General features: G+C 31.7%; 1 protein-coding gene across 1 annotated transcript; it reads left to right on the top strand.

Annotated features, from left to right (window-relative positions):
- Nucleotides 1–211: 211 nt before the first annotated feature.
- Nucleotides 212–2,801, top strand: LOC119635895 (protein sine oculis). Its single transcript, XM_038030922.1, has 5 exons — nt 212–633; nt 697–907; nt 1,081–1,208; nt 1,568–1,672; nt 2,742–2,801. Exons 1-5 carry the CDS (start codon nt 268–270, stop codon nt 2,799–2,801), a joined length of 870 nt encoding a protein of 289 aa, XP_037886850.1. The 5' UTR covers nt 212–267.
- The last annotated feature ends 10,850 nt before the right edge of the window (nt 2,802–13,651 follow it).

Raw genomic sequence — 13,651 nt, 5'->3', positions numbered from 1 at the left:
ATATATATATATATATATATATATATATATTCCTTCTCGTATGTGCATTTGAAACGTATACAAATTTTGTCTATTTTTGTAATTTAAGATATTTTTATTATTATTATTGTTAAAAACAGCAACAACAACAACAAAAGAAAACAGAACAAATATATAAGAATATCCGATTATTTTATGAATTTTTCTTCTTCTTTTTGTATTTTTCCAGATTGTTTTTTAATATGTTAAATTACTGAAAATTTTGAAAAAATTTTTTAAAGCACAATCATGTTACAACATCCCGCCTCTGATTTTTATGATTTGGCTGCTGCTAATACGGCGGTCATAAGTTCACGGCAAACGCCACCTTACAGCCCGACCGGCCTAACGTCAGCGACTAGCTCGAATAACAATAACAATAATAGCACAAGCAATAATAATTTGGATTTGTTGACTCACAATGGCTCCGGAATAGGCGGCGGTGGTGGTAGTACGTCTCTTAGCGTCCAAAACAGCAGCAGTACAAATATTGGGGGCAGCGGCAGTGGTATTATAAGCGCAACAGGTGCGGGCGGTATCAGTAATGGTTCAAACGTTCGCGAAGTCTTACCTAGTTTTGGTTTTACCCAAGAGCAAGTTGCTTGTGTCTGTGAGGTGAGTTAAAAGTTACTAAAATACATTTTACATTTGTCGGTATTAAGCTCTGATGATTTAAAGGTCTTGCAACAAGCCGGCAATATTGAAAGGCTGGGCCGCTTTTTATGGTCATTACCACAATGTGATAAATTGCAACTGAACGAATCTGTGCTAAAAGCCAAAGCCGTTGTTGCATTCCATCGCGGTCAATACAAGGAATTATATCGACTGCTCGAACATCATCAATTCTCACCGCATAATCATGCCAAGCTGCAAGCACTATGGCTTAAAGGTGAGAAGAAAAACAAAAAAAACAAAAAAAAAGTGCAAGAAACCTACAAAAAGCGATTTGAAAAAAAATTCCCTAAAACGAGAAATGAATGAATGAAATACACAAATGAACGAAAAAAGAGAGAAAGAAAAAAATTGAAATAATTTCTTGTTTTAATTTTCGGGGGAGCCCAGCTCACTATGTGGAAGCCGAAAAGTTACGAGGAAGACCTCTCGGTGCTGTGGGTAAATATCGTGTTCGTCGTAAATTTCCACTGCCTAGGACGATTTGGGATGGTGAGGAAACAAGTTATTGTTTCAAGGTGAGTTATACGTGATAAGTATGCATTAACACTGAAGCCTTAGTAAGGACAATATATTAAAAGTTGATGTACATATGGATAGCAAAAATTGTTATATTAATTTTTTTTTTATTTTTTTTTTTGTTTTTTTTTTTTTTTTTGGGTTTCTATGGTTTTTGTTGTTGTAACCATAAGTCTTTTTGCCTGTTTATTTAATAAGTTTTTAGTAAATTCATTGTTACAGTTCGAGTTTACTTACCTTTTTTTTTTTTACGTTTTTTAATAAAAAAACAAAAAAAGGCTTCTTTTGATTGAAATTTGTATTAAATTGTTTGCTTATGTATTTATTTTGTTGTTGGTGTTTACAATTATTATTTTAGGAAAAATCACGTTCTGTTTTAAGAGACTGGTATGCGCACAATCCTTATCCATCACCGCGAGAAAAACGTGAACTAGCAGAGGCGACAGGTCTAACAACAACGCAGGTAAGTAATCCTTATTGATAATGAGTGCATTGCCTTATCATACGTCGCGGTTAAAAAGATTACTAACATATTTATTCTAATAATAGTTAGAATAGTGCGCGAGGGTTCAAAAGAAAAATTTTCTTCGCAACGACTTCATTCATTATTTTTTCGTCTTTGATTGTTTACGCAACATTCGAATTCTCTTCACATATATTTTTTGATTAAAACATTGCGACCTGAAAAGCATTCTTTCATCTTTCGTATCTTTTTTATTAATGCCATTCTTTGTGGAATTTTAAAGCAATATGTCTTTTTTCATAAAAAACGTGACCTTGAAATATGATTTCTTAGCCAATTATGTCATGAAAATATTTTAGTTACAAATTTCATAAATCTTTAGCTCATCTTAATAATTAGTACATAATTGCTTATTATATATATATATATATATTTAAATGATGATAGGATTAGCATGAAACGACTGCTAATGTCCGCGATTTAAATAAAAATTTTTTTTTAAATTTATTTGCTCGAAGAAACATCTAAAGATTCTTATTAAAATTTTCAATTCAATTTAATTTTAATATATTATCTTTACTAAGACGATGTGTAGACCAAGCGATGAGAACACTTCGACTAACAATTTGCCTTAGCGCAGCACCATCTTGTAATAGTCAAGAAGTTACCTTTAAACTTTTTATGAATTTTCGTCGTCTAAGACATAAGATGGTCTTGTCGATCTACGAAATGAAAGTTATAATAGAATATAGGTATCAAGCTCTTCTCTAATGATAGATAAAAGATAAACGGCCGGGCGGATGGACGGACGTACGGACGAACCCTAAAATATTAATATTCCAAAGATCAAATTGAAAAAGAATGTAAGAAGTTTTCAAATTGTTTTCAGTAACTACAAGTACCATGTCGAAATTAATATATCCCTCTGCTCTGTGCAGTGGTGTAGTAAGTTTGAATATAAAAACTTAAATTATAAATTAATAAATTAATTTAATAGGAAATTATTTTCTTAAAATTGTAAAAATAAAAAAACTGCGCAATACTTAGTTTCTTTTTAACAATCTTGCAGGTCTCTAATTGGTTTAAAAATCGACGTCAACGAGATCGAGCGGCCGAACATAAAGAGTAAGTAACAGTGTAAAAAAACTTGAAGATATTCAAAAATATACTTTTAAGTCACACTAGTACTTGGATTTCTCTTCTTTTTCGTTATGACTTTTGGATAATTTTTTTTTTTTATCTTAAATATTATGTTTTTTTTTTTTTTTCTTTAAAAATAGTATTACAAAATATATAGATTGCATTGAGATTTGAGTAGAAAATTTGCCAAAAAAAATATTTATTTATATATACACATGCATGTATGTATGTATAGATGCATAGTTTATTTATTTATTTATTTTATTTTTTTTTTTTTATTCTTCAAATGTTATTTTTGATGCTTAATGAAATAAAAACATTTGTCATTGTAACATATGGTTCCAAATTGCATATATATGTGTATGTACATAGGTGCATGCATAATAACAACGGTTAAATGTATATATATTTAATTTTTAAGGATTTTTTCAAATTTTTCATAATATTTTGAAATAATTTTTGCCTTCTCGAGTGTTAAGCTAAGATATATGTATATCGGTGTTTTCACATCAGTCATCAAATTTAAAAACGATTTATTACGCAACTATGCCGTACTATTTTCACTATTATTGCAATTCAGTGATAATCATAGGTCGTAGGCATATTGAAAAAACACATTTTGGCTAATGGTTGAATAAATCGTTTAATAATCTTTTTTCACATTATGCTTTGTGTGAACTTCGTCAGTTAGTTGATGTCAAGATGGGGTGATTTCAAGATCATCAAGCAACTTATTACGCAATTTTGACTCCGCATGAAATGCTATGGATCTTAGTTGTTAGCATTGGTGGTATTTTTTATGGGCATTAAGTTGATTTTTACCTCAGAGGTGTGGTAAGCCAGTATCGAAAGCGTCAGACGACGAGCTCACTAACTAGCTACTGCTGCCTATATTATTATCACTAGTGCAGTTATCATAATTAATTTTTTAAAATAATCGCCTTAAGTATTACAAGCTGACTTAAACCGAACACTTCAAGAATATATCAATTCGTTAGACCGTCTTTTTTGCTTTCTTTTGGTCAAGGACATCCTTTGCTATATTTGGAAAAGGATTAATTTTCTTGGCAGAACGCTACGTTTAACGACCGTTCAAGTGTCGCTTGCCATTGTCTTAGTTATGTCTGTTTATCATGTCCTCACTTAAATACCCAATGGATTGCTTTGTAAGGACATTCGATTTTCTTCATAATGTGTTTCGTGAAAGCCTTTCAAATATTTATTTAAATGTTGTTTTTTTAATAAATAGGAAATATTTTTTCCACTCTTAAAAAAACATCTGCGTTTACATATATTAGAAAAAAAAAAGAAAAATGTGCTGCAGAGCGAAGTAACTTGTGATGCTTAAGTTCTTATTACCTATTTCCTAAATTTATTTCAATTAACTTTTAATGGAGTTTTGAAAATACGAAGGCGAGCATTCTTGTATAGTACACGAATACCATTTAAAGATTATTAGTGGCTACGTTCGAACTTGCGTACGTTTAAAATTGCCGTTAATTTAATAGATATTATTTTCGAATAGAACATCCACCCAAACATATTCAAAAAATTTAAAAAAATATTATAAAATGCACCAATGCCCTCTTTACATTAAAAAAAAAAAACAAGTCAGAAAGCTATATTCGGCAGAAGCCGAATCTCGCATACCCACCCCTAAGCTTTTCGCATTCTACTCTCCAAGTTATTTCATTTCTTACCCATATCGCTGATGTTATTAAGAAAAAATTAATTGCGGTATCTACCATATTCATTTTGAAATGAACCCATTTTTGGGCAGATAATATATATCTTCAATTGAGGAGTGTCTGCCTTATGATAAATAAGCATTAAATCTCAAAAAAAAGTGGAAAAAATTAAATTTAATTATTCCTAACTTTGTGTGAACACGGTCAATTGGTTCCATTTTCGGATCTAGAGGGTAAAGTGTCTCACAAACCAAATGTGGAAGGTTTTAGTCTTCTAACCCTAATAATTCAAAAATTTCTATTAGAAAAAACTGAGCTGCGTTCAGTTTACGCTCCATTGGGGGATTCTGCTCTGTCCAATTTAGCCCATTTTCAATACCAACCTGCGTGCGAAAACTTGCAATGGTTCTACCAAATTTTAAGTCGATATCTTCCTTTCTGCGATCAGGAGAGGGCCAAAAACACACACCACACAGACATATGGACGGACAGACATGGGTAAATCAACTCAGGCTTTCACACTGATCAAGAATAGGATATCTGAAGCTTCCTTTTGGTTCCTACATACAAAATGATTATACCCCCATCTCCCCGTGGTGAGAATAAAAAGTAAAGCTTTAAAAAGGAATACTGGTCGAATAAAATAAATGCAGCATATCTTTAAGGGCAAATGTTTGGGAAAAAGAAATATTTCTTTTGACTTAATAATTAATGTGTTGGGCTTTATGGAATATGTGGAAAACTTCATGACTTAAAAAAAATGTTTCGTTGAAATTTTAGACTAATCGCGAAAGACCGCTCGTTGAGAAGTTTAAGCTCAATGTTTTGTAACTTGTCTAATACACTAACAATTTGTCTTTGGCAAATACTTATGTTGGTTTACAAGGAGGTAATAAACCCATAATGTTGTATTGCAAAAATTTTCGCATCTCTATGAAATACAGAGATTTTCTGCACAACGCCGTATAATTACAGTTGCCGGTGATTCATAATACCAGCGATATGAATTTCAAATGAAAGAACTTGGAGAGTAGAATGCGAAAAGCTTAATAGTGGGTATGCGAAATTCGGCCCCCGCCGAATATAATTTTTTTACTTCTTTTATCTTTTTTTTTTTGTGTTGTATACAATTTTGTTCTTTTTCATACCGCTTCTTCACTGCTGGAAGAAGTATTTATAAAAGAAGTAGATTGCGTGACTGAAAAGTCTAAAAATTTCATGATGACCTGAACTTGAAACCTAAAAAGCAATCAAAGGTTACCATTATAAGTGTGTGTTTTTTTTGTTTATCAAAAAAATTTTGGTCACCTTAACTATACGAGATTTTTTGCAGTTCAAGAACGTTGGATCTGTTACGAATTTATTTACGCGCATTTTATTTCTTCCTTAATTAAGTAGCCAATCATTTACGCTTACGCAGAAAAAAGGGAAATAAAATTTAAGGTGACACTATTTTCATTAATATTAGATCGGAATATAAAGTGTAGACTCGGACTAAGAGTTATTTCTTTGCCTGACAACATATCTTGGATTTCGGTTTAACTGCAGATTATCCAAATCATTTGACAAAATATTTTCCTAAAAGCAAATGCATGACCTGGTTCAGTGGAACTGTTTCGTATTGACCTTTCACTAGATCTTAGAGAAGATTTTTACCAAATTTTGGAGGAATATCTCTCAACGCCTGTAAGTTTTCCCGATTTTCCATAGCTGCGTAAATCCAGCTTATCGTTTGAATTTAAGATCGATACACGCTATAATTTTTAAGTGATGTAAGTTTTGCAACTTACTCAGTACGGAATAGTAAGCAAATTGCGCCTATCAGCAGTACATCAGTCAGCTTGAAATTGATGTCTCAATTCAATAATCGAAAAGGGTCAAGCAGACAGATCTGATTAAAATTATATATAATTTTGTGGGCATTATATTACAAGCACAAAGATAAAATTTTGAAAGTTTAGCGAGGGACTGATCCCTAGCGGCTTAACTACAAAAGTAAATTTTTGGGACTTAAATGTAGTTATTTGAAATAATGTTTGACTAAGATTCTCTCCAAGGCGATCACAAACTTCTTGTGACGTTTTTTTATTTTTTTCATCTTTTTTTTTTTTTTGTTTTTTAAAAAAAAAAAAAAAATTTTAAATAACAAAAAAAAAAAAATTATAAAAAAAAAAAAAAAAAAAAAACATGTACACATGTGTGTGGATATGCCTCTGTGAGCGTGCATACTATATAAACAAACATAATCAATGATGTGCTGTGGAAAAAGAAGAAGACTTAAGAAGTAAAAAAAAAAAAAAAGAAAAGATACAAAAAAGAAAGGAAAACCTAAAACCAATATTTATATATCAGCATGATGAAGTTTGCTCTTAACAATAATAGCGTTCATAACAAGTTTGGTTGTGAAATTCGCTAAGAAAACAGCAGACGTGTTTTTAAAAACTTTTTGACAAGCCTTGGGATCTTCTGAAATGCTTCGTTGCTAAGAACGAGACCTAATCAGGAGAAAAACAAACCCGGGCCGTCATCGACGCCCTCATGTATTGCGTTAACGATATGTTTCTTTCTTTCCCTTTGATTTCTTCGGCTTTTGATGAGCGACGTCTTGAAGTCCTTTCCCTTTCCTAGTGAAAAATCAAAATGGGATGATGTAAATTTTTGCCCTGGTAAGAGGCTCATTTCTTTAAGCTTTAGCTTGAAGATGGCTCTCGTAACCTAACAACGTTAAACAATGCTTAGGGACTCCTTCTTAACGTTCTTTGGACTCAAGTATATTACACTCGCACTTCAACATGTAATGCAAGTCCAAGATATAGAATTGATTTGTTCGTGCAAAAGAAGATTTTAGTTAATTAATTTATGCAGTTCCCAGTCAATTTAAGAGGAGAAGGAGATTGTATTGTAAACTTCTATCTGTCAATACTAGATTACTAGAAAATCAAGTGAAGACTTAAACCAGCTAACAATTTTTCTGATAAATAGAAAACTTCTGTTATATATATATATATATATATATATATGATTTTTTCTCAAAGCCTTCAAGCTTACATCTATGCATTTGTATGCGCACATTTATATGTATGTATGTATGCTCATTTGCATATACGTATAAGGCTGTAAAACATAATCTTAAATGTTTTACTGTAACACAAACAACAACGAAGAACAAGCAGTAAGAGCAGCAACAGTAATACAAAGTCCAAGGACAAGTTTTATAAAGTGACAAGTATGTCATAAAAACCAATCTTACATATATATATATATGTACATATGATTCGGCATTTATGCGTATGTGTGTGTGTATGCGAAAAAGACATTTATTAAAAATTTTAAGAAAAAATTAAAAAGGCTTTACTCGCTTTAATACGAATCTTAAGTACGCATCATTTTTAATCGGTTAACAACATTATGATGAGGGTGGTAATGTGTATGCGTTGCATTTGAACAGCGTTTACTAAATCGAAGTTTTAAGCCCTCTTCCTTGGGAATAACAATGGAGGATATAATCATCTTTGCATTAAAGCCGACCAAGTCTTTGAAATTTTGTGACCAGATACAGTTATATATAAAGTTTCACTTACTAAAGTCCAGCAATGAAATGTAACCCGTTCGATTAAATTCGATATTAGAGAGCTTTGCTTAGGCTTGCTTAGGCGTTAGCTTGAAATATCGCATTCACTAAATACATATATATATATATATATATATATATTATGATGGATTCAAATGGCCTTACCAAAGGAACGATCAAATTAATAGACCTTTAATGTTGTCGCTAATAAAAAAACACGAATTAAGTAGATAACTTATTTATGTCATATTAAATTTATAAAAGATCTATAAAAGGTATTTAATCTTCAAGAGGAAAAAATAGATTTTCGTGAAACTCAACTAATTGGGTGGTCGATCGAGCATATATATATATATATATATATATATATAGCATTCTTTTCGTTGAAAACAATCATCATTTTTTCTTTTAAAAATTGAAGAAGAAATGATTTACTATAGAGATTCAATCTGTGGACATTTTGCTACTTGCGTTTGTGTAATGATAAGACAAGGATATGGTTGAAGATATCGTGTGAGGAAAATTTTTTTTTATAGTTTTTCCTTTTGATTAGATTCATCTCATTATTATATAAGCAAAGCTTTTCTGAAGTTCCTTACTTAATTTACATCTATTTTCCAAACACATCCCGCTGGATTTCGTATGTTAACTAACCAGTAATTCTACTTATGTTTAAAGAAGGCGTCCCTTCATTTCTTTTATTTGATTGAGATATTAATTGGCATCAATGCCGCTTGAGAAGTTTCACCTTAGGCTGATGCTTTGCTGAGTTCGACGACGCATGCGTAATTCTTTTTATTTCTACTTCTGAAATTACATTACCTTCTAGGTTATAAATACAAGATATCTTTATATAGTTTTGTAAAGCTATTAAACGAAATCTCCTTTTATACTATTATAATTATTTCGGTTAATGGTCGCAAGTCCAATATGTGTCTCTACGGTGCTTCATATATAAAGGCGATTTTTCTATGTCTCCTCAGGAGTTTTTCTTAAAATCGACAATAGTTGACTAGGTAAACTAGGTTAGGCCCGCTTGCAATAAGAATGAAAGTTAAATAAATCTAATCTAATCTAAATTGCTGCAAAATATATGTTCCTTCGCTAATAAATAAAGAAATAACTTTCAGTTACTTAACTTTAACTTTCGTTTAAGCCCAATTTTATTTCATGATATTCAGCTATCGTCCAACTGATATTTAAATTTAACTGTAAGAGCGCTTCTATTTATCTATTACTAACTGGTAAATCATATGACTAATATTCGCAGCAAAATTTAGATCACGATAATCCAGCTAACAATTAGCAAAGTATATATATGTTGATGAGAAGCAAATAATGTAACCTCCAGTTAAGAGTGGCAGTTGGAAAATCTGTTGTTAATTGCAACTTTCAGTTAAAATTAACCTATTGGAAACGGTCTTTAATCATACTCTACTATTACTACTACTACTGCATGTAAAATCGTCCAGAAAAGGAGTTCCTTATAACTTTTCATACAATAAAGCCATTATTCCATAGTCGGCCAAGATCGTTTGATAATGCTATACATCGCTTAATTATGACATTCAAACCGTCATTAATTATGATTGTAGAGATTAGTCAACTTCTTCGGTTTTGTTTTCTGAGGTCAGGACACGACAACCCTGGTTGGTTAGGTAATCAGACGGATAAGTGTCATCCTTCTCATTCGTTCAAAATATTTTTACGATAGTCTTATGTGTAATAAAAAATGACACCGCATAAAAACTAAGCGATTTGTTAAGGGACGAAGCTTTGAAAACGATCAAAAATGGCGCGAAATTTAAAATAACATCCGTGAAGAGTCTAGAATAGAGAAAACTTAAAAAACTTCTTCAATAGGCTTTAATATGGCTCCTTGCCAAGGCTGCAGGTCATAAAACTTTTACAAAATCTAGGAATACTTGTTTTTAATGCGAAGGTTATAATTGACGATGTGCTAAAAAAAAAAATTACTCCTACTTCTAGCCAAAATATAAGGAATAACACTATATTTCATACACATACAGATATATATATATATATATATATATATATATATAATATTCTTATTGGATTCCTCTCGTGTTCTGGACAAATCCTAATGGAAGTCCTCGTGTAATATTTCATGCGGCCAAGTACCTTGAGGTTGATTAACTTCGTGGCTTTAGTTATATCGGCTAAGATTATTATCATGATAGTTGCCTAACTAAGATCAAAATGATCAACATTTTTGGTCTTTTTACCAAGAAAACAGTTTCCCAACTAAGATCTTGCAGGCGATCCTTTACGATTATAAGATGCAACATTACATAGGGTTAGAATATTTTCAGATAGCAGATTTTTGATCAAGATTCCTTGTCCTTTTTACCACGAAAATAGTTTCGTAACCACGATCATACATGTAATTATTTACGATTATAAAATGCAACATTATGTAGCGTTCGAATATTTCTCGAGCTCATATTTGATCAAAACTCTTGCCCTTTTTACCAAGAAATTAGTTTCCGTCATCCATTTGAATAGGGAAAGTAAAGAAAATGGGGGAAAAAAAAAATCGGATTAAAATATTTTAAGCTCACACCATGAACTTCAACTTGATTTGACTGACTTATTGACTTGAGCTCAATGAAAACCCGTAATATAAAAGCAATAGAAAGCAGAACACAACGAAGCCATAAAAAAGTGTTTTGAATGAACAGCTTTAACGTTATTATTGTGCGTTGGCATAAAAAAAATAAAAAATAAAAAGATGAAAAAAAAAGCAATAAAAACAATAAATGTTATCTATACATACATAACTGTTGTACAGTTAAAAGGAATAGTATCAAAGCGAAAATATTTATTTATAAATAAGAAAAATTTAAATCAAATACTTTTGCTTTTTTTTTTTAAAAAAGATCAATTGAGGAAACAACAAAAATATATATCTACATATATATAGTGTTTGAAATCTCTTGGAATGCCTTACTTGTTCTCTTACGTTCTCTCTTACGTTCATTAATAAAAATAGCACCGGCACCTTTTGTTTCTTCTTATAATTACATTGAAATAAAGTCATTTTTCATTTAATGATTGATTTTCACCAGCCATCACATTGTCAACTGGAAGTATGTTCATTTTGTCATTCCATTTGTACGTGAATCCCATCACCCATCGCGCCTATATGTAAGGCATCAATAAAACTCTGCAGGTTCTTTTTTTGTTTCAAAACAAAAACAAAAAAAAAAAAAGGAAAAAAAAAAAGAATTCCATGCATGATGAAAACATCATCAAAATTAACACTGGGAGTGACGACGATATCGAGAATCGGAAAAGAAGTAAAAGGCAAAGGACAAATGTACAAAACGAATAAATGAGAGAATTTAGGAAAAATTGAAGAAAAATGAAAAAGAAATACTCTCCGAAAAACAACTTTAACGACATAACTAAAACTCATAATGACAAGGAGAAAAGAAAAGAAAAAAAGAAAAAAAATGTACGCACATTTCCAACAGCAAATGCAAAAATAATAATAATAATAACAACAACAATAACAACAATAATGAGAGCAACAAAAATAAGGCATCGTAATTTGATACTTTCATAAAAAAATACCCGCCACCCAACCATAAAACTCTACAAATGAAGGCAGTCACTTGAATACGACGGCGACGACGGCAACGACGGCAACGACAACAACGACGATGACGACGACGTTGACGACTATAATAACAGCAACAATAAAAACGTAATGACAATGATGACGATGACGTTGTTTTCATACACATACAACAACAACAATACTATATACTATATACATAAATAAATAGAAAAAAAAAAAAACCAATGTGTGTTGTTCCCTGTGCTTGTAGATCAGCGCGCGCGTGTATGCGTAAATGTGTACACAATTATAACGATATGAATATATAGGCACATGGGTTTGTGTGTAAATTTGTTTGCACTTTTCTCAGCCAAAGAGCAGTGACAGACAGAGCCCTCCATATGCTTCTACTGCTTAATTCACTTTACAGCCATCAGGCACTTACTTCAGCTACGAATACGCTCATAAAAGCCATTACCAAAATGGAATAATACACACAATTATTTACCTATAAACATATTCACATATACACGCACACACACACACACACACACACACATCTGCCTATGCAATGTGCCCATATTTATAAGAAAATAAAAAATAAATAAATAAAAAAATAGTGATGTCAGGGTAAAAATTTTGTGTTCTCATATCGTGAACAGATTAAATGTAAAGACAACTAAACTAAAAGAATAAAGCTACCATAGAAGCCTTCAGAGACCAACTATATATATATATATTTAGCTGAAATCTCCTGAATCATCATTAGCATCAATAAAATATAATTAGATGTAATACAAAGCTTTTCGTCTTAGCTCGAATTTCGATAGCTTGCCATTAAAGTTGAACTAGAAATCTCTCGCTGTATTTAAGCAGTGACCAAAGGTATTGCTTAAAAATGATTAAGCCGCGCCTTGTTAAAGCCTGCACTGCGGGCACTTACTTATTCTTTATCCTGTTCTAAACTTTTACGAGTGGAAGGACGCAATGAATATATGCCCATTTGCACCTAAAACTAGTAAGGAAGTTATAGTCGGACAAGGCCGACCATTTCATATCCCACACCATCAGTTCGCTTAATTAACAATGCATTAAAAATTATACACTATTTTCAAGGTTCATGCATAATTCTCATGAAAGCTCTCATGTTGGAAGATACTCAAATGGTCTATATTTAGCAAATTTCGACTTATGAAAACTGACCCTTTATATGGCAAAAAGATGTAATTCTCAATATTTCATAATAAAAATTGTTTAATAAATGTAAATTGACAAAGAAATTGTCCTTATCGAATTTGGACCACGTCGGTCTATTGTTTGGATATCAACGCATATAGATCGAAAAAGCTCTAATTGTTAATGTATTGTGATAAACATTCATGGATTAGGGAGTTTCATTCGAGCGTAGCCTATATTCTAAGCTGCGCATTGAATTTTCAACGTTGCCGTGAACGGCGTTCGAAAGGATTTGACGATCGTTTTATTAAAAAAGGCTATACATGAGCTTAGTGAGGCCAATATTTGAATATGTCTCTGGTGTGTGGTTTATTGCTTATCGATGCTATGCAGATTCAAAAGAATTCGTTCAAAACCAATTGTTTCCCTTTATCCTTGGGAATTTTGGTTAGTTGGTTGACAGCTTGTTTCGTTGCCTTCGTATGAAAATAGCTTGCTTTTCTTAGTCTTACTGCCAGTTGAGAAAATCGGCTTTATCCTTGGCGTTCCCTTAAGTTAATAAATGGTAGTATCAATCCGATCGAATAAATTTCAATGTTCCGAACCGTTTCTCTGGAAACTTCATAGTCATAAAGCTGGGCCAATGTAGATACAGTTACGAGCTTTTCAAAACATTTGGTGTCCTTTGTAAAAATCGAAATGATATCTACTCCTTAAGCTCAATATCGGATTCTTTAAATTCTTTAAATTCTATCAAATCAACTCTCCGCCATACGCCTGATTTGTCCATATCGTATTTAAATTTCTCGTTGTTTTTTTTT

The sequence above is a fragment of the Glossina fuscipes genome, unplaced genomic scaffold (genome assembly GCF_014805625.2).
Source record: "Glossina fuscipes isolate IAEA_lab_2018 unplaced genomic scaffold, Yale_Gfus_2 27, whole genome shotgun sequence".
In the NCBI taxonomy this organism is placed as follows: Eukaryota; Metazoa; Arthropoda; class Insecta; order Diptera; family Glossinidae; genus Glossina; species Glossina fuscipes.
The sequence above is the reverse complement of the archived record's forward strand: the minus strand, read 5'-3'. Positions and strand labels throughout refer to the sequence as shown.